We start from the raw sequence: 23,030 nt of genomic DNA on the forward strand, positions 1-23,030 counted from the left end.
TCTGCTCAGAAAACCCTGAAGATACAGGCAGGAGGTGCTCTGTGTCTCCTCCCCTCCCTTCGTGCACACTAAATACATCAATTACTGGTTCATTTTTCATAATTTACATGAACAGGGCAAACCTATTTTTCTTATATTTTAGATACAGAGATTAACATAACTTACTAGAGTTGCCAGATAAAACACAGGCTGTCCCTATGGGACATGTTTATATTAAAATTTATTTATCATCATCGCTTCTCGGCCTTTTGGCTAAGATCAAGTGTAGTAAAATTTATTTATCATAAAAAGTTATTTGTCATTTATCTGAAATTCAGTTTAACTGGGAATCTCTTTTTTATATCTTTGTGCTAAGTCTAGCAACCCTATACCAAACACCTATGTAACCAACATTCAGAGTTAACAAATATTAGTATTTTGCTATGTTAGTGTGAGCTATTTTTATGTTTTAAACTAGAGGCCTGGTGCACAAAATTCATGCACGAGGGGAATGGTCCCTCAGCCCGGGCTGTGCTCTCTCACAATTTGGAATCCCTCTCACAATCCAGAACCACTGGCTCCTAACCGCTCACCTGCCTGCCTGCCTGATCACCCCTAACCGCTCACTTACCTGCCTGCCTGCCTGCCTGATCACCCCTAACCACTCTGCCTGCCTGCCTGCCTGATCACCCCTAACCGCTCACTTACCTGCCTGCCTGCCTGCCTGATCACCCCTAACCACTCCGCCTGCCTGCCTACCTGATCGCCCCTAACCACTCTGCCTGCCTGATCGCCCCTAACCACTCTGCCTGGTCACCCATAACCACTCTGCCTGCCTGCCTGCTCACCCCTAACTGCTCTGCCTGCCTGCATGCCTGCCTGCTCAGTGCGCGTCATAGTGACTGGTCATTCCAGTCATTCTGCCATAATGGTGGCTTAGGGTTTTATTATATAGACTAGAGGCCTGATGCACGAAATTCGTGCAAGGGGCTCGGCCCTCACAGAAGCCCCAGCTGCCTCACAACCCCACCCCCGCCCACTGGTCGTTCCAGAAGGTCGTCCCAGTAGGTCATTCCAGAAGGTCATTCCAGAATGTAGTTCTGCCTTCTGGTCTAATTAGCATATTATCTCTTTAATATATAGGATAGAAAGTTACAGATCACAGTTGCAATCTCTTTGTAACCTTTGCCAAGTAATTCCCACCACCCGGCACTTGCTCCTTCAAAGAAACTCACTAATTATTATATTAGTGAGTATCCTCATGGGGTCTTTTTATACTTTTACTATGTGTGTGTATTCAGAACAAAATATACTCTGGTTTTCTGTACTTTACAAATGTATGTAAATGGTATCTTAATGTACTTTTCTTTCTGCCACATAATATTTTGATACCTGGCCCTTTTGCATCCCTCTGTGTCTTGTGTATAACCTCACGGTTGCCAGGAGTGTGTGGCTAGCTTGGGCTGTCTCCAGCCTGTGCTACGCATGCACAGAGACTCAGCTAGGGGAATGCTTGCCTCAGTCACAAATCAACCTCAGGCTGTCAGCACCACCACGGACCCGGACCCGAGATTATCCCTGCCAGACTATGCAAATGGCTGTAGGTGTCAGCCACTGCTCCACGCTGAAAAGCTGCTAGTACTCATGGCCTGTCCAAGGGGAGGGATGGAAGCAGACCAGCAAGGATGCCACTCTTCTCAGTAGGCTCTCAGGCATAAGTTTTTCTTAGACTTTGCTATGACTTTGGTCACTTTCCAGTACACTTAACTAGTTTTTGTCCAATTCACCTAGCTGTATGGTTGCTTTTGGAAGGTAAGATCTGTTGACCTTTTCAGTGGCCAAGGCCAAGGTTATCAAAACCCATTTCCTTCAGGACAACCAGAAGTCGATATTGATCACTGCCTGTCAGATCCTGCTCTTACCTCATGTCTTACACAGTAGAGTTGCACAGTACCGGTCAATCTGCCAGCCTAAAATACGCGAGTTTAGTTATCGAAAAGGTAAAACACCATTGCCAGTGGCATTTTAGCAACCTAAATAGCAACCTTCAGAAGAGACTTGCAGGTGGTGTGCCAATGTATAAGGATAGATTTTTGTGTGTTTAACACTCATGAATTCAAGTTTTTACAGCATCCCCCAAGTAGGAGATAGAAGGTAGGATTTCTTATGGCCATTTTTCAACTGGCGCAATTGTGTTATTAAAGATGACTAACAATAACATTTGAATGCATCGGTACCTGGCACTGTGCTAATTGTTTCACTTACATCAACTGTCAATTGGGTATTATTACAAACAGGAGTCCCCAGCTGATAACCGAGCTCTGCAGCCAGGTGGCCAGGCACCAGAGCCCAAGTCTCTATTTCCTGCACTTGGTGGCTTTGTGACAGCTCTTGAAACGTGCAGGCCCCGAAGTGAGTAATCAATAGAAAGATGGTGAGCTGTAACCTATTTCAGCACTAAACACAGAAACAAGCCCAGCCGGCGTGGCTCAGTAGTTGAGCATCAACCTATGGACCAGGTCACAGTTCAATTCCCAGTCAGGGCACAGGCCCGGGTTGCAGGTTTGATCCCCAGTAGGGGGTGTGCAGGAGGCAGCCAATCAATTATTCTCTTTTATCATTGATGTTTCTATCTCTCTCTCTCTCTCCCTCTCTCTTCCTCTCTGAAATCAATAAAAAATGTATATTTTTAAAGACAGAAACGAGGGGACAGTGTTTATGCCCCGGTCAGACATGGGAAGTATAACTAGTTTGATATAACTAATTCTTCCCTTAGTGAGCTTGCTGGCCACTCATGAGAGACTCTCAGCGTGTCCAGCCCCTCAAGTGGCCCACACTGCGCGTGATGGCAGGGCTAGCGGAGGGCACCCTCTCCTAAGGACAGACTCCTGCTCGTGGGCGGGTGAGGCATCACTTACTGGGAAAGTCCTTCTCAATGAGTCAATCTAATAAGGAAATTGTGGCCACCCAGTTTCCTCATTTTAAAGATGAGGAAATTGAGGTTTAGAGAAGTGACCCTTCAAAGGCCACTTCAAACATGATCTCTTCCCTGCAGCCTTCCTTGTTAGGACACTAGTCCTTACTGCTCACCTGCCTCTGAATTCCTTTAGGGGGACCGGCATGCTTCCTTCAGGGAGCCTTGTTCTGGCTGGCGAGTGGTTTGAATCTCATGGGCGATGTTAGAGCCACAGCACAGAGTGGAGCCCCAACTGGGCAGCTCCTTGGCCCAGAGTACAAAGGCTCCCCCACCCTGCACACCGGGGTGAGAGGCAGAGTGGCAGCCTCTTCTATTTCTGAGGAAACTGGCTTTCTAATAGTGGCATCAGCTTCACTTACACCAAGCATGTCAGACTCGCAGCCCGCAGGCTGCCTGCGGCCCACAACAAATATTTTTGCAGCCCAGCCAATATAACAGATGTAAGAAACATTTTAATAAAAATTTCATAACTTAATTTTTACAATATTAATAACGAACTACAACATTCACTAATGACTGATTACTATAATCGTGTTGCATTTATTTCCCTTACACACCTTATGCGCAGGCGCATCATTTCTCTCCACTAATACCAGCAGCGAATATTTTAGCAGCCAATTGCCAGGTCATTAGTCTTGGACTGACTTGTTCGGTGTGCGCAACAGGAAATATTTCACTTTCAGAGAACAAGAAAAATAGGTTTATTTGTGTTACGCTTATTTGTGCAGTTATTCAGTGTCTGTAATGTTCAAGAAGAAATATTAATTTTTATTAAAATGTTCTATTATTTTATGTTAACGATGACTCATTTATTTCAGCTCTTTGTATTCAGCATGTCTCTATCAAAATAAACCTACATTTCTATGAACATTGAAGCTTTTGTTCTTTTGCGGCCCACATAAACTTCAACCTGTTTATTTGGCCTGTGTTAGCCTTTGAGTTTGACATGCTTGACCTACATGGTCATGTATATTGTTTCTCTCTCCCTCTCTTTCTTTCCTTTTGTCTTTCTCCAGGTCTTGAAAATATAGAGACAAACCGGATCGTGGGTTAATACAGAAGTTTCCCAAAACTGAGCTTCATCTCCCTGTGGCACTGGAGTGAGGGAATGTTTCCCTTCTCAGCCCTTGTCCTCCTCACTCTCCAATTTGAAAATGGGCAGATGAATACATCACGGGCATGCTTACTCCAATGTCAGGGCCCTAGGAAACACAGACCACAAGAATCTATTAGGGGAGGTTCCCTAAAACACAAATTTGCACCAAGTTGTCCAGTTACCTATGGTTAGTGGGTGCTGCCATTGCTACCTCAATTCATTCTTCCCTTTTCCTTTCTTCATATATTTCTTAACTTAATGTGATGATGGATGGAGTGGAGAAGAGCCTTTTAAAATAAAGAACCACATTTTCTATGTGGTTCTAGAAAGACTTCTGCATTAATTATGTATAATACCATAGAATTAATAATGATGAGCCTATGCATTTGTATGACTGGAAAGGGCTCACAAGTGCCTATTTTCTGCACCAAGGGGATAGTTAGGTTGATTTCATTGTAGTGGGCTGTAACTAGTTTGCAGCTGACTTTTGCATTATATGGGCTGACACATGGATTAAACATGAGCTCTGCTCTATCTCTCAATGGTGCAAACCACCTTGGTTGACCTTCATGCCTTACAACACTCATGGGCAGAGTGTGGGCCCCTCTTCCACATTATGCACAATTTAAGAAAACGTAAAAGGTTCATGGACAAAACTATTTCTCCCTTACCCTCTGCCTTTGCCCTTCCTCACTCCCTCAGGGGGATGGTAACTTCAAGCCCAAAGGTTGCTTTGTCATAACCAGGAACATTTCTGTGTCCAGGGGAAGCATGCAGAGTTTCCTAGTACCCAAGTCTTCTCTTGCCATCTTGTCCCATCCCTATATCTGTCTCCAACACTAGCTAGTACAGAATCTAGCCATGGGAGAGCCTTTAGCCCAAACACAGCATTTTCTTCTAAGACTGACTTCTGAACATTAACACTACTTATTGAACTTTTAGTAAGCAGGCCACTGCCTGGAGTCTTCTGGGGCCATAAAATCTCTGTCTTGAACAACTCAGGGATGAACAGACACCACTCATTGAGCTGAGGAAAATGAGCATGTCCATGACCTTTACATGTGTGTAGTCATGGCTTTAGCTTAACATTAAGATAGATTGTTGTTTATTACTGAATTATATGAAGAGACATCAAGAAGAGCCAAACATGACCCAGCCCAGGCCATTCTCCTAGAGCACCTGCCAGTGCTAGTGATGTGGCTTCTGGTGGTTTTAGGGAGACAAGAATACTGCATAAAGTACAGGTTGGTGCATGGCTGTTTCCTGTTTTCTCCAAGGCAATTATTCTCAGACACATGACAAAACAGTCCAAAGTGTTTGGGCCACCTCAGCCTAAGCACCATCATTTTGCAGTTTAGTGCAACAGTATGAGAAAGACTGGGTGGGATTAGAATCACGTTAAGCACCATGGCAGTCACCAGTGACTACACTATACTTTCTGTCCGGAAGACAAAACTGGCTGGGTGCTGACGTGTTAAAGTGGGTTAGGTCCTGGGAGGAGGTTCAGACCATCAGGCGGAACACAACATTCAAAGGATAGAGCAACAGATGATAGACGGTGGGGAAGCCCAGGCAAGTCACACATTGTCCTTTGCTGCTGCTACTACTGGTGGCACCAGCAGAGGTGGTGGTGCGGTGGGGGGAAGGTATTGTTTATGTCAGGGATTGTCTAGCACAAGCAAATAAATATTATTAGAGCTAGAGAGAGTGTGGTTACAAACCCAGCATCAGGAAATCCAATGGGCAAGAGTCTCCAATTATTTAGGGGCATCTATTAAATCTGGGGCATACATTGTGAACTGCATTTCAGGAAGTTATGAGAAGTGCAGCACAAGGTCATGGCAAGGTGAGTAACGAGGGAAACTTAATGCCGGTATGTGGTAACCTTCCTTAGCTCTTGCTACAGGCAGTATCCTTTAGGCCAGTGGTCGGCAAACTCATTAGTCAACAGAGCCAAATATCAACAGTACAACGATTGAAATTTCTTTTGAGAGCCAAATTTTTTAAACTTAAACTATATAGGTAGGTACATTGTTATTAACTTGCTTAGGGCACTCCTAAGCTGGCCTTTGCTAAAAACTCAAGGGGCCAAAGAGCCGCATGTGGCTCACGAGCCGCGGTTTGCTGACCACGGCTTTAGGCAGTCTCCTGGGCCATCCGATATGGCCTTACCCTGGAGCAGCAGCAGCAACTGGAGCTGAAGGAAGATTGACAGACTGGCTCAAACAGGTCTCAGTCCCACATCACAGTGCTGCATTTGGCTGAGAGAGAAGGCACAGGAGAAAGAGGGCTGGCCACAGAGGTCAAAGGTCAATGGACGACACAGGTTGGGCAAAAACACAGTTATCTGAAATGAAGCCTGAGGTTAGTGGGTCCGTACTGAGGAGTCACTGAAGAAGAAGAGACTTAAAGCAAAATATTGTGGCACAAAAGTGTCAGGACCAGAGGTTCACTGACTGGCAAAGGAGCTGCTACAGACAGAGAGGAAAACAGGAAAGGATGCACTTGCCCAGGCACCATGGGGACATGGCCAGTTAAAGGCTACAGAGTGGCTGCCTCAGGGTGCAGAATATGGTTTGAGTTTTTAAAAAATTTTTACTCTTTATCCAACATGAAAATGTCCATCTTTCTTATCATTTCATTTTTCACTCTGAAATTGCTTTTATTTTTTTTATTTTGCAATTTATCTTTATTGTTGAAAGTATTACACATAGTGCCCTCGGCGGTCCCGGGTCTGTCTCCTGCTTCAACAGTGTTTGGACGGAACAGACCCTGCATCTCCAGCGTCTTATCCAGTCAGAACCGCCTTCGAAACCAGCCAACACACCGTGTGTGTTTTTTCTACCTTAACTCCTTATTGCCGAACAACCGTGAGCTCCCAAATTTGTCAGCGTTATCCCACCAGGTGGAGGCTGCGGGCACCACCTGGCCCCCTGCCTCTGGGGCCTCCACACCCACCTCTCTCTGGGCTTCTATTTCCACCCCAGGACGTGGCTCTGGAGGGCGGAAACGCGTGTTTCTTAAAGGTGCAAAAGCAGAGCGGTGGCCGCATTCTCTCCAGGACATGCTGAAGCCTCCCCAAAGTGAGTGATAAAACTCAGGACGCCATGGAAGCCGCCTGGCCTTGGAGAGGAACCTGGGCTTCCTTGGACTATCAGTTCCGTCTTTCAACATGGGGAGATTGGAGCGTCCCACCTGGTTCCCTCCCCTGTGCTACGCCTGGACTCTCTTCAGTAAAAACAAATTTTGTTTGTTTCCCCCTCTAAGGGATCAATGACCTTCACTGCCTGATTTCAATTTCTTGAAAACATGTTTTCTTCAGTGGTTTAATTGTTTCAAGTTCAAGGAGAAACCCAGGCCTTGCTACTTCATCATGGCCAGAAGCTGAAGTTCCTTTGTGTTTGAATGTTTCCAATCCATGAGGCTTGTTGTTTAGACTAGAAATATAAAACTCCTGGACCTCAGTGCCCCCTGCTGAGCAGGGTTCCATGGGAAAGGCCGAGAAACCTGTTCTGTTATCTATTGCTAATCAGTGATCTGCATGTTTCTCCAGGCCTAGACTAACCTTCTTGGCTCTTGCTCTACATCTTGCTTTAGCCTCTGGTAACTAATACTCTTTAGTTTCTTCCTTCTATGTCTAGAGAAAAGAAAATCCCTTGATAAATCCAGTTTTTAGCTTCCCAACCAATAATACGTATTCTACAACTACTGGTTTGACATCCTTTCTTTCTTTCTTCTTTCTTTCTTTCTTTCTTTCTTTCTTTCTTTCTTTCTTTCTTTCTTTCTTTCTTCTTTCTTTCTTTCTTTCTTCTTTCTTTCTTTCTTCCTTTCTTTCTTTCTTTCTTTCTTTCTTTCTTTCTTTCTTTCTTTCTTCTTTCTTTCTTTCTTTCGTTTCTTTCTTCCTTTTTTTTAAACAAATATTTATATAGTGTCTATTGTAAACCAGGCATTCTGCTAGGTATCAGAAATATAATTGTAACCAAAAGTAGACACGGTCGCTGCTTGCATAGTTATTCCAGATATTTTCTGACCAAAGTAATCAATAAACATTGAAATTACACATGCAGCCCTCTCTAATTCCGGACATAACCATGAGGGTTACAGTACACAGCACCTCAGTTCCTCTTTCCATGACTTGGCACCCGCTGTTGGAATGAGACCATGAACATTTGCGTGAACTTTTTTTTTTTTTTCCTGTTACATGATCCTCTTTGAGGGAGGGACACGGTTTATTTTTTATTTTTATTTTTTTATATTTAATAAATCTTTATTGTTCAGATTATTACAATTGTTCCTCTTTCCGCCCCCCTCCCCCCATAGCTCCCCTCCACCCGGTTCCCACCCCACCCTCTGCCCTTACCCCCCCCCACTGTCCTCATCCATAGGTGTACGATTTTTGTCCAGTCTCTTCCCACACCTCCCACACCCCCTTCCCCCTGAGAATTGTCACCCACTCCCTTTCTATGCCCCTGATTCTATTATATTCACCAGTTTATTCTGTTCATCAGATTTTTTATTCACTTGATTTTTAGATTCACTTGTTGATAGATATGTATTTGTTGTTCATAATTTTTATCTTTACCTTTTTCTTCTTCTTCCTCTTCTTAAAGAATACCTTTCAGCATTTCATATGATACTGGTTTGGTGGTGATGAACTCCTTTAGCTTTTGAAGCTCTTTATCTGACCTTCAATTCTGAATGAGAGCTTTGCTGGGTAGAGTAATCTTGGTTGTAGGTTCTTGCTCTTCATCACTTTGAATATTTCTTGCCACTCCCTTCTGGCCTGCATAGTTTCTGTTGAGAAATCAGCTGACAGTCGTATGGGTACTCCTTTGTAGGTAACTAACTGTTTTTCTCTTGCTGCTTTTAATATTCTCTCTTTGTCTTTTGGCCTTGGCATTTTAATTATGATGTGTCTTGGTGTGGTCCTCTTTGGATTCCTTTTGTTTGGGGTTCTCTGCACTTCCTGGATGTGTAAGTCTATTTCTTTCACCAGGTAGGGGAAGTTTTCTGTCATTATTTCTTCAAATAGGTTTTCAATATCTTGCTCCCTTTCTTCTCCTTCTGGCACCCCCATAATTCGGATGTTGGTATGCTTGAAGTTGTCCCAGAGGCTCCTTATACTATCATCATATTTTTGGATTCTTCTTGCTTTTCTGATCGGGTGTTTTTTGCTTCTTCATATTTCAAATCTTTGAAATCCTCTAGTCTGCTGTTGGATCTCTGTATATTATTCTTTATTTCAGTCAGTATATGTTTAATTTCTAGTTGGTCCTTTTTCATATCCTCAAGGGTCTCACTAAATTTATTGGCGGTTTCTAGAAGATTCTTGAATAACCTTATAACTGTGGTTTTGAACTCTATATCCAGTCGTTTGTTTTCCTCCATTTCTTTCGTTTGTGATCTGTTTCTTTGTCTCCACATTTTCGCTGCTTCCCTGAGTTGGTAGGGTAGCTTTGTGTGCTAGGTGTCCTATAGGGCCCAGTGGCTCAGCCTCCCCAGTTACCTGAGGTGGACACTCTTGGTGCACCCCTTTGTGGGCTGTGTGCACAGTCTTGTTGTAGTTAAGCCTTGATTATTGTTGGTATCACTAGGAGGAATTGACCTCCAGGCCAGTTGGCTGTGAGGATCAGTTGTGTCTACGATGGGAGAACTTCTTTGCTGGAGACACCCTTATGGGGCAAGACTTGCTTCAGTGGGGCTTTGGTGCTCACTGAGTCTGCCCCCTGAGTGTGTCCCTTATGGATCTGAGGAGTTGTAATCTGAATGGTCCCACTCTGACCACTGGGTACACTGGCTCTTAGATTTCCAAGGAGGTGCAAATTTAGCTTCTGCCTGAGGCCACCCAACAGGAGCTACAGAGAGATCTGCAGATTCCTCTTCTTTGTTTGGGTTTTGGAGGTGCCCAGATGAGGCCCAGCTGTGAAGCAGTGCAAGCTGCTGTGGAGCTTTGGGCCTTCTTTTGTAAGTTCTGGGGCTCTTTGACCCAGCTGCAGTTTATTAGGTAATTTTAGATTGCAAAGGGCCAGGCCATTCATATGCAAAAGCCTCTGCGCACAGCTGGGGTGGAGTTGTAAATTGGGTGGGGCGGGGTCTCAGGGAATCAACAGGGCAGAGCAAATAGCAATGGCTGATGATCAGCCCTGCCCTAAGAGGCCCCCGGGTCTCAGTGTCCTGCAGTAATCGCTGCAAGCACCCCTGAGAGAAAGCCGCCCTCGAGTTCCGCCCGATGCCAGATAGTCCAGTTTCCCCCATATGAGTCTGGGTCCCCAGAGTCTCACCCAGAACTGGAGTTCAGAGCAGTTGGGAGCTTTTGTCTACCTCCCAATTGAAAAAGACAACCATGTCCTCAGTTGCCAGCCCCTTTCCACGTGCACGCACCTCCGTACCTCCGCACTTTACTTACGCACCTCCTCTGAGTCTCAGTGTGCTTTTCTCTTTCCTTCTAGTTGTAGAATTTCCACTCAGCCAGCCTTCCTGTGGTTCTGGATGATATCCATTTTGTCTTTTAGTTGTAGTTTTGAAGTGGTTGTGTGAGGCAGAATTTCAGGTGTTTACCTATGCTGCCATCTTGGTTTCCACATTTGCGTGAACTTTAAAAGCTGCTCAAAGCTATGCAGTTTCCTGTGTGTATCAGCTTAGAGCAAAAGGCATCTCATGGTCACTTATCCAATTGTGTTCAGAGGGCCTGAACTAGAAATTGGGTTTCCTTTTTCTCATCTGGCCTCATGTTACAAATGAATTCCACTAAGCTTCAATTTCACCACTCGGGATCTTTTTAGGAATAGATTCAGCAAAGCTACTAGAATAACTTACTAATAAAAGGCCATCACTTAGTCATATTTATTTGAAACAATAAGTAACACCGCTGACATCAGCTATTTCTTGGTCTTATCCCTTCATTAGCTTGTGACCCGTAGGATAAACAGTTTGACTCACAGTTTTCTTTTTTTATTTCTTTACCCTGAACCTCAAAAAAAAAAAGCTTCAATTTTCATAGACACGTAGGTTTATTTCTATAGAGATATGCTGAATACAAAAGGTTGAAATAAATGAGTAATTGTTAACATAAAATAATGGAACATTTTAACAAAATTAATATTTTTTTCTTGAACATTAACTTACCATACACTGAATAACTGCACAAATTAATAAGCATAATACAAATAAACCTATTTTTATTGTTCTCTGAAAGTGAAATATTTCCTGTTGCACACACCAAACAAGTCAGTCCAAGACTAACAACATAACCATCAGCTGCTAGAATATTTGCTGCTGGTATTAGTGGAGAGAAATGGTGCTCCTGCACATAAGGTGCATAAGGGAAATGAATGCAACATGATTATAGTCATCAGTCATTAGCAAACATTGTAGTTCATTGTTAATAATTATGTAGTTCATTGTTAATAATTAATATATTTACAATAACAGGATATTGTAAAAATTAGTAAAAAAATTTTATTAAAATGTTTCTTACATCCATTATATTGGCTGGGCTGCAAAAATATTCATTGTGGGCCACATGTGGCCTGGGGGCCGTGAGTTTGACATGCTTGCCATAGGGGCTTTCCCTGACCAGGGGAAAGAGGACATGTGTGAAAAAGGGTGCTTTGTAAGCCACAGTGGGTTGCTCACCTACCTATACCATATCCTTCGATCTAGCCGTTATTTGGTAACAAAGCAAATGTCTGGTCACTATATGCTGACTCCTGCATCTACCATTAAATAGGGTCTACACTCAAGAGAGTAAAAGAACTTCTCCCAGAGCACTGCCTATGGGGAGCAGGTGATGCAGGGCAGTGATTGGCTAAGTGGCTGGACAGAGAAAGGTCAGTTAATAGCGGTGCATGTCACCTAGATTCATGGTCTATAAGAATATGAACAGAGTTAACAAAATCCACCTCCACATAAACCAGTCAGCGGGAACATTCCAGTCCAGAATGGATTAGCATGAAATATTCAAAGTGATGAAAAGCAAAGACCTACAACCAACACTACTTTACTCAGAAAGGCTATCATTTAAAATTGATAGAGAAATAAAGAGCTTCCTAAAAAATAAAAAGCTAAAGGAGTTCATTACCACCAAACTAGTATCACAAGAAATGTTAAAAGGGTTTCTTTAAGTAAAAATAAGAAAAAGAAGAAATAAAAAAGAATACTTAAAAAGAATAAAATGGCAATAAGTAAAAACCTATCAATAATAAAATTAAATGTAAATGGAATATGTTCCTATCAAAAGATGTAGGGTAGAAATTTTAGAGAGAATCAAGATAGGGGCTTAGGTAAATGCCTGTACTTGCCACCTCCCACAATCACATCAGAATTAGATCTAAAATACAGAATAACCATCATTCAGAACTACCTGAAAGCTGGCTGAATGGAAGTCCTACAACTCGAGAAGTAAAGAAGAAAGCACATTGAGACTGGTAGGAGGAGCAGAGACATGGAATGGGCTGGTCCAACTTGTGGCATATTTTTAATCAGCGGGAGATCATCTCTGCAGAGGCTGCCTGTGGGGAGCAAGGGGTCCCAGCCCCACACCAAACCTCCAGGCCAGGGATCTAGAGCTGGGAAGAGAAGTCCCTATAACTTTGGGCTGTAAAAATCAGTGTGGATTATGGCTGAGTGACACAGAGGCTGCTGGAGATGCAGGTATTCCTTTGTAAAGGGCCAGCACATGAACTTATTGGGCCTCAATCCCCCTGAGATCCAGCATCAGGTGGATTTGGGGCACACAGACATATATGGGGAGGAACTGGATTGTCTGACATTGAGGCAAGAACTCGGGGGCTGCTTTCTCCCAGTTAGGGGGCTCATATGGGGTCATTGTCCCTGTACTAGGCCCTCGCCTGCCATAGGGATGACTGGCTGCCATATCTAAATATCCATCAGCCTAGCTCACACTGTTTTCTCCACCCTGGTGATTTCCTGAGACCCCCACCCCATCCAATCTGCAGCCCCACCCAAGCTGTTAGCAGCTGCTTTCACACATGAATTTCCTGTCCTTGCTCAGGCCTCAGACTTTGCTAAGATCTCCCAAACAAGCTGCAGCTGGAGTCACCATGTCCCAAATCTATCAATAAAAGGCCCAGGACCTGGCATTGCTTCACAGCTGGGCCTCACCTGGGCACTTCCAGACCCAATATAAATAGCAACCATTTATAGATCTCTCTGGAGCTCCCATTCGGTGGCCCCAGGCAGTGGCTGACTTTGCACCTCCCTGGTGGCCCTAGAGCCAGTGCACCCAGTGGACAGCTTCATACCATTGCAGATTACAACCCTACACATCCACAAGCAACACACTCAAAAGGCAGACTCAGTGAGCACCAAAACCCCTCTGAAGCAAGTCCTACTCCATAGGGGTGTCTCTTGCTCAGCAGTTCTCCCATTGTAGTCACAACTGGTTCTCCCAACCAATTGGCCTGGAGGTCAACTCCTCCCAGTGACACCAAAAATGATCAAGGCTCAACTACAAGATTTTGCACACAGCCCACACTGGGGCACACCTAAGAGTGCCCAGCTCAGGTGACTGGGGAGGCTGAGCCACAGAACACCTACTACACAAGCCCATTCTACCAATTCCAGGAGACATACGAGCTCTACCTAATACATAGAAACAAGCACAGGGAGACAGCCAAAATGTGGAGACAAAGAAATGTGTCACAAATGAAATAAATGGAAGCAAGCAAACTACTGGGTACTGAGTTCAAAACCATGGTTATAAGGTTACTCAAGGATCTTCATGAGAGTTTCAAGGGACTTAGTGAGACTTTCAAGGATCTTAGTGATAATGTCAAATACATGAAAAAGGAACAATCAGAAATTAAGCATATACTAATGGAAATAAAGAATAATTTGCAGGGATTCGGCAGTAGAGGAGAGGATTATGAGAATCAAATAAATTATTTGGAATATGAGGAAGCAAAAAACACCCAATCAGAAGAGCAAAAATGTGCCGCACCAGCACAGCCAAGGGTTTAGCGAGCCTGAAGGAGGGCCGGTGAAGGATGAAGAAAAGACAGACAAAGAGAATAAGCTGGGTCTAGGTGGATCTTCTGTGCGTGACTGAGACCACAGAACAGATCCAGACTGCAAGCTGATGCTTTATTTTATAGTCAGAGGTAAACAAGGTAGTGGTCACCATAGTTATAATGTTCTTGTGAGTTTCACTTGTTTTGGCAGCACTTGCTGCATCTCCCACAGCCCATTAGCTACCCAGGAAAGATCTAGGGAGTAGTCACAAGATCAAGCTTAATTATGCTAAGAGGGCTGTGCCCTCTAAGCTGGGATTTGTTTGCGGCTTTGCCAGCAGGTCAGTCTGAGGCTTAACCCTATAACCGCTCCCTACACAAAAAGAAAAAAGAATTTTAAAAATATGAAGGTAGTGTAAGGAGTGTCTGGGACAACTTCAAGTGTTACCAACATTCACATTATGGGGGTGCTAGAAGGAGCAGAGAGAGAGCAAGATATTGAAAACCTATTTGAAGAAATAATGACAGAAAACCTCCCCTACTAAGAAATAGGCTTACAAGTTCAGGTGTCACAGAATCCCAAACAAGAGGAACCCAAAGAGGCCCACACCAAGACACACATAATTAAAATGCCAAGGGCTAAAGACAAAGAGAGAATCTTAAAAGCAGCAAGAGAAAAGCAGTTAGTTACCTACATGAGAGCGCCCATTCAACTGTCAGCTGATTTCTCAACAGAAATTTTGCAGGCCAGAGGGAGTGGCAAGAAATATTCCAAGTGATGAATAATAAGGACCTACAACCAAGATTACTCTACCCAGCAAAGCTCTCATTTAGAATTGAGGATCAGATAAAGAGCTTCAGAGACAGGAAAAAAGCTAAAGGAGTTCATCACCACCAAACCAGTATTACATGAAATGTTGAAGGGTATTCTTTAAGAAGGGAGGAGGAGGAAGAGGAGGAGGAGAAGGAGGAGGAGGAGGAGAGAGGAGGAAGAGGAAGAGGAGGGAGGAGGAGGAGGAGGAGGAGGAGGAGGAGGAGGAGGAGGAGGAAGGAGGAGAAGGAGAAGGAGAAGGAGAAGGAGAAGGAGAAGGAGAAGGAGAAGGAGAAGGAGAAGGAGAAGGAGAAGGAGAAGGAGAAGGAGAAGGAGAAGGAGAAGGAGAAGGAGAAGGAGAAGGAGAAGGAGGAGGAGGAGGAGGAGGAGAAGGAGGAGAAGGAGAAGGAGAAGGAGAAGGAGAAGGAGAAGGAGAAGGAGAAGGAGAAGGAGAAGGAGAAGGAGAAGGAGAAGAAGGAGAAGGAGAAGAAGAAGGAGGAGAAATATGGACAATAAAATGGCAATGGGTACGTATCTATCAACAATTGAATCTAAAAATCAAAATAAATGAACAAGGAATCTAATGAACAAAATAAACTGGTGAGTAAAATAGAATCAGAGGCATGGAAACATGGAACAGACTGACGAATCTCAGAGGGAAGGCGGGGGGTGGGGGAAGATGTGAAGAGATTAACCAAATATCTTACCTATGGACACAGACAGGAGGGTCGTGAAGGCCTGGTGCAGGGCGAGAACTGTGTGGAGGGGAGCAATGAAGGGGGAAGGGGGACATCTGTAATACTCTCAACAATAAAGATTTAGAATAGAATTTTTAAAAGCCCACTAAAAAAAACATATGGAAGCAAAATGGATAAGAAAACAAGACCCATATATATGCTGTCTACAAGAGAGCTTCTCGGAATGAAAGATACACACAGACTAAAAAGGAATAGAAAATGATATTTCATGCAAATGGAAAGAAAGAAAAAAATCTGGGGTACCAATATTTATATCTGACAAAATAGACTTTAAAACCAAGGCTATGGTAAGAGACAAAGGTCACTATATAATACTAAAGGGATCAGTACAACAAGAGGATCTAACCCTGGTAAACATATATGCACCCCATATAGGAGCATCTAAATATATTTTTAAAACTTCTGGAGGACTTTAAGGGAGAAATAGACAGCAATACACTCGTAGTATAGTATTTTAAAACCTCACTGAGGGGGGTGGGTGGAGGCATCCCAACCAGCCCGGCCAGGTCACTGGAGGAAACCCTCCTTCGAGGCCACGGAAGGTGGGGGTGGGAGTGGGAGGGGAGGAGGGGGGGTCCTCCCGCCACACCCCAGCACTGCACCTGAGTTGCAGGGATGGAGCAGGCCCCATAGCCGCACTCACTTCTTTTTCTGTTTTTGACAGCTCGGCTCTGTTCTCTTTGTCGAGTTTTACAGAGGTAACTGAGAATTGGAGGCAATCTTGCTGAAGATGAATATACCACATTAGTGGAGGAGGAGGACGTGGAGGAAATTTTTTTCCCTTCAAAAGTCTTGTTTGGTGGCTTACTTCTAGTTACCACTTTTCTCCTAAGTCTGTTTGCTTTAGGAGAAATGAGTTTTGCATTCTGCAGAAAAAATATGTCCCAGAAATTGAGTTTACTGTTGCTTGTATTTGGATTCATTTGGGGATTGATGTTACCGCACTATACTTTTCAACAACCAAGACATCAAAGCAGTGTCAAGTTACGTGAACAAATGCTAGATTTAAGCCAAAGATACATTAAAGCTCTAGCAGAGGAAAATAAGAGCACAGTGGATGTCGAGAATGGCCCTTCGATGGCAGGATATGTGGATCCAAAAAGAACAATTGCTGTCCTTTTGGATGACACTTTACAGCTGTTGGTGAAACTAGAGAACAAAGTCGACTATCTTGTTGTGAATGGCTCAGCAATCAACACTACCAGTGGTACTGTGGGAATCTGGTGCCAGTAACCATGAACAAAAGGGTTAATGCATCAGGCAACATTGGAGAGCAGTTAGAGGTCTCCTGGTGCTGCTGCATCCCCATGGGTTAGATCCTAGGGCAGGAAAGCTTTTAAACCCCTGGCTAGGATAGAGTAATACTTGGCAATTACAGCTCTCTGCATTTTCAAGGAATATGCTGGGTTCATGGAACTCTTGTTCTGTATATAATTTTTTTAGTCATTAGTTTGCTTTCAGGCAAATCTCTTCAATGCTGAACTCTATCTTTAAAGGGAATTTGGTAACATGGTTGATGTGGTATGCAGGTAGGTGATCTTTGTATAAACCTTTTGTGTTTGAGATCAAGCTGAAATCAAAATACTGAAAGACATGGCTTCATGTATATAAAATTTTATTTAAATATATAACATGTTTTTCAGACAAGTGAAGAATATTGTTATTGAATCATTCTGTCATTTGTTCTCAATATATATAACTCTTAAACTGATACTGTTAAAAAAGTATGCTTATTTCCAGTACTATATTTTGTTACTCAGATTATGAGCAGAGAAAGGAAGTATAATGTTGAAAATAATGTTTTGAAATCATGACCCAAAGAATGTCTTCATTTGCTCTATCCTTCAGAATAACTGGAGGTTAATTATTGTATATTTTTAAAAATTACATTTGTATGAAAATAATTTTGAAATGGGTAGTAGCCACTGTCTGTAACCTATTCTTAACATTGAGACAATTAAAGAACATTAAGATAGTAATTTCAAATCTCATATGTAACATTTTCTTATATATATTCTAAAGAACAAAAGATATTTTTATGATGAGATAAAAATAAGTATTAAAAGTTTAACCCTTTGAGTGTCTAAGCATTCAGGGAAGCACATTATTTCCATATTTGGATAATTTTTGCCTTTATGTTGGCAGGGGAAGGGAGATGGAGATATTTGTGAGACTGGGGCTTTCAAGGACTTTAGCCAGATGTATAGATGTATAAAGGCATTTGTTGCTTGGGAAATGTTAACATCTATAATAATAAAAGCGTAATATGCTAATTAGACCAGATGTCCTTCCAGATGACCTTCTGGATGAAGCCAGGGCTGTGAGGGAAGCCCGGGTCCTAGGTGCCAGAAGAAGCCTACTCTTGCATGAATTTCGTGCATCTAGTTATCCTGCTTTATGAAATTTTGGATTTGTATAATAGATACATTAGATGTTCATTTTATGTAATGACCACTTAAAATAATTTAAAACATTTAAGGTGTAATTTAAATTATGAAGATTGACTTTTCTTTCAGGAAATAGTTAATGTATATAGCACAGAAGATCCTAATCTTGGGTAATTTTAGCATAGAGCAAAGGACACCTTTATTTAAATGTCCCTTGTAGCAAATTTAATTGCCATATGGTGCCCTATATTTCATAGTATTTATTCTCTATAATAACTGCTAAGTGCAGCTAGCTTCTAGATTTAGACTATATTGAATTTAGTTTTGGATATTATATTGTTCATCATTATTACTACCATGCATAGTAGCAATAATTAAAATGTTTTATTAAAATAAGTATGAAACAAATTCATGAAAAGGAGCTTTCCAAACTTTCTCTGTATTCTATCTTTATGTGAAGAAATGAATTATATACCATTGCCAAATGAAGTTTGGAATAATTATACTGTCTTATTAGATGTGGACATTTTTGTTTTTTATTGCTGTTTTCAGAGATTAAATAAAATATATTATTTGTACTTAAAAAAAAACACACTGACATCACTGGATAGATCTACCAGACAAAAATTAAGAAGGAAATCGTGACCTTAAACAACACACTAGATCAGATGCATTTACTTGACATTTATAGAACATTTCATCTCAAAGCTGCAGAATATACACTCTTCTCAAGAGCACATAGAACATTCTCAAGTGTAAACCTCATGTTAAGACACAAAATAAGTCTTTTTACAAGTTCAAGAAGATTAAAATAATACCAAGCATCCTCTCCAATCACAACAGCATGAAATAATCAACCAACTACACTAAGAAACACAAAAATATTCAAACACGTGGAGGCTAAGTAGCATCTTATTAAATAATGAATGGGAATGGGTTGCTAATGAGATCAAGAAAGAAATCAAAAGCTTCCTGGAATCAAAGAAAAATGAGCATAAAGTAATCTGAAATCTATGGAAGACAGTCCTGAGAGGGAAGTTGATAGCATTACAGGTCTACCTCAAGAAACAAGAAAAAGCTCAAACAAATTATCTAACCCTACAACTAGGGGATTAGGATTGGAACGAGAACAAGAAAGTTCCAGAGTAAGTAGAAGGAAGGAAAAACTAAAGATCAGATTAGAAAGAAATGACACAGAGACTATATATATATATCAGTGAAACAAGGATCTAGTTCTTTGAAAAGATAAGCAAGATAAACCTTTAGCCAGAATCACCAAAAAACGAGGTCCCAAATATATAAAATCAGAAATGAAAGAGGTGAAGTAACAACTGACACCACAGAAATGCAAAGGAATGTAAGAAAATACTATGAATAAGTATATGGTAACAAACTGGACAACCTGGGGGAAATGGGGAAATTCCTAAAAAAAATAAAATCTTCCAAAACTGAACCAGAAGAATCAGATAATCTTAATAAGCCAATAACAACTAATGGAATTGAAGTGGTAATAGAAAAATTTCCTAGCAAACAAAAGTCCTATATAGGATGGCTTCACAGGCAAGTTTTATGAAACATTCAAAAAAGAATTAACTCCTATCCTCCTCAAACTATTCCATAAATATTCAAGAGGAGGGAAGATTTCTAAGCTCTTTTTATGAGACCAGCATTATTCTAATCCCAAAACCAGAAAAAGACACTACAAAGAAAGAGACTTACAAGCCAATATCCCTGATGAATATAGATGCTAAAATCCTCAATAAAATATTAGCAAATCAGATCCAGCAATACATTAAAAAGATGATACACTATGTCAAAGTGGAACTTATTCTGGCAATGCAAATCAATAAATGTGATACATCACATAAACAAAATGAAAGACAAAAGTCACATGATTATAACAATAGATGCAGAAAAAGCATTTGACAAAATCCAGCACCATTTTTTACAATAAGCTCTCAGCAAAGTGGGAAAGAGGGATCATACCGCAACATAATAGAGGCCATATATAACAAACCTACAGCTAACAGCATACTCAATAGGCAAAGTATTTCCCTTAAGAACAGGAAGAAGACAGGAATGTCCACTTTCTCCACTCTTATTCAACACAGTACTGGAAGAAAAAATAAAAGGCATCCTAATTGAAAAGGAGGAAGCAAAACTATCATTATTTGCAGATAACATGACATTGTACATAGAAAATGCTAAATATTCCTCCAAAAAATACTAGATCTAATATATGAATTCGGCAAAGTAGCAGGATACAAAATTAACATCCAGAAATTGGTGGCATTTTAATAGAACAATAATGAACTATCAGAAAGAGAAAATAAAAAATAAATTACCAATGCAACAAAGTAAGATACCTAGAAATAAACTTAACCAAGGAGATTAAAGACCTGTACTCAGAAAACTATAGAACATTGAAAGAAGTAATAGAGGAAGATACAAACAAGTGGAAGCATATACCATGTTCATGGATTGGAAAAATTAATTGGTAATTAACATTAAAATGTCCATACTATCCAAAGCAACCTATAGACTCAAAGCAACTCCTATTAAAATACAATCAGAAAATTTCACAGATATCAAAGATTTCAAAAATTTATATGGAACCAAAGAAGACTCCAAATAGCCTCAGCAATCTTGAGAAAGAGCAAAGTTGGAGGGAATCACAATACCAGATATCAACCTGTACTATAAAGCAATTGTAATCAAAACAGCCTGGTAATGGCACTAAAAAACAAACAAACAAACAAAACAAAACACCAGAATGGAGACCCTGGAAATTGACCCATGCTATTATGAGAAAATAATATTTGAGAAAGAAGGTGAGAGCATAGAATGCAGTAAAGACAGTCTTTTCAATAAATGGTAATGGGAAAATTGGACAGGCATGTGCAAAAAAACTAGACCACTAATTATACCATACACAAGAATAAACTCAAAATGGGTAATATTATTAGCATAATAATCTCCAGGTCCACCTATGCTGTTGCAAAGGGTAAGAGATCCTTTTTTACAGCTATATAGTATTCCACTGAGTAAATGTACCACAGCTTTTTTTATCCACTCATCTACTGATGGGCTTGAACTATACCCAGATCTTAGCTATTGTAAATAATGTTGCTATGAACATTATAAATATTCTAGAAGAAAATATAGGCAGTAAAATCACAGACATATCCCTAATCACCAATACATCTCCTAAGGCAAGAGAAACAAAGGAAAAATAAACAAATGGGACTAAATCAAATGAAACATCTTCTGCACAGCAAAATAAACCACCATCAAAATGAAAAGGGAACACACTCTATGGAATAACATATTTGCCAATGATACATCCGATAAGACCTTAATTTCCAAGATATATAAAGAACTCATACAACTCAACAAAATAAAGACAAACAATCCAAAGAGGACATACAGATGGCCAAAAAACATATGAAAAAATGTTCAATGTCACTAATCATCAGAAAGATGCAAATTAAAACTACAATGAGGTGTCACCACACACCTGCCAGAATGTCTACCACGAAAAAACAAGTGCTGGTGAGGATGTGCAGAAAGGGAGCCCTAGTGCACAGCTGGTGGTGCGGCCGCTGTGGAGAACAGGACGGAGTTCCCTCAAAAAATTAAAAAGTGGAACTGCCATTTGACCCAGCAATCCCACTTCTGGGAACGTATTCTAAGAATCCTGAAACACCCATCAGAAAGAATATATGCACCCCTATGTTCATAGCAGCACGATTTACACCCTATACAATTTACAACTTACATAATTTTATTAACTTACTCCAATGTAGTCAATTAAAAAAGAAGAAAGCTGTGCTACATTTACACAATGAAGTACTAGTCATTATACAGATAATGTGTTATTGAATTGTAAAAAAAGAAGGAACTGTTACCTTTTGTGACAGCATGGATGGACCTGGAGATTATTATGCTAAGCAAACCAAATGCCATCAACAGATGAGTGGATAAAAAAGTAGTGGCATATACATACAATGGAATACTACTCGGCCATAAAAAAAGAATGAAATCTTGCCCTAGCTGGTTTGGCTCAGCAATTAGAGCATCGGCCTGCAGACTAAAGAGTCTCGGCTCTTATTTCAGTCAAGAGCACGTACCTCGGTTTCAGACTCAGTCCCTGGCGCCAGTCGGGGCAAGTGTGGGAGGCAATGAATCGGCGTTTATCTCTGTCTCTCTCTCTCTCCCTTCCACTCTCTCTAAACATCAATGGGAAAAAAAAAAATCATTGGATGAGGATTAACAAAAATTAAAATAAATAAAAAAGAATGACATCTTGCCATTTGTGATAGCATAGCTGGATCTAGAGGATATGCTAAGTGAAATAAGCCAGTCAGAGGAGGACAGGTACCAGGTGATCTCATTTATATGTGGAATCCAATGAGCAAGACAAGCTAACAAACAAGCTAGAAAGAGTCCTGGGTACAGAGAACAGACTGATGTTCTAGGAGGGGAGAGGGGATGGTGGGCTGCGTGAAAAAAGTGAAGGGACTAAGCAAAAAAAATAAAAATAAAAAACAAATATATAGACACAGGCAACAGTACGGTTACCAGTGGGAAAGGGGGCGTGGAGTTAGAAGAGGGTATGGGGGGATAAATGGTGATGAAAGGACACTTGACTTTGGGTTGTGAACACACAGTACAATCCTATATAATAAAAGCCTAATATGCTAAGTGTCTGACCATTCATTCGGCCAGTCACTATGATGCACACTGACCACCAGGGGGCAGAAGCTCCAATGGGTAGGTTAGCTTGCTGCTGGGGTCCGGCTGATTGGGACTGGGTGAGATGGGCCCTCCCGCCATCCCTCCCTGGTCCTGATTGTGCATTGGTGGGGTCCCTCAGCCTGGCCTGCACCCTCTTGCAATCTGGGACCTTTCGGGGGATGTCGGAGAGCCAGTTTCAGCCTGATCCCCACAGGCCAGGCAGAGGGACCCCACCGGTGCACGAATCCATGCACCAGGCCTCTAGTATACAGATAATGCATTATTGAATTGTACACCTGAAACCCATATAATTT

At 41.5% G+C, this 23,030-nt stretch overlaps 1 protein-coding gene across 1 annotated transcript; it reads left to right on the forward strand.

Moving 5' to 3' along the window:
• Window positions 1-16,444: 16,444 nt before the first annotated feature.
• LOC307112087 (coiled-coil domain-containing protein 126-like) lies at window positions 16,445-16,825 on the forward strand (the record flags this gene model as incomplete). Its single annotated transcript, XM_079792461.1, has 1 exon — window positions 16,445-16,825. The coding sequence occupies one exon, from the start codon at window positions 16,445-16,447 to the stop codon at window positions 16,823-16,825; it is 381 nt and encodes a 126-aa protein (XP_079648587.1).
• Window positions 16,826-23,030: the final 6,205 nt, after the last annotated feature.

This window comes from Cnephaeus nilssonii (assembly GCF_951640355.1).
Source record: "Cnephaeus nilssonii genome assembly, chromosome: 15".
NCBI lineage: Eukaryota > Metazoa > Chordata > Mammalia > Chiroptera > Vespertilionidae > Cnephaeus > Cnephaeus nilssonii.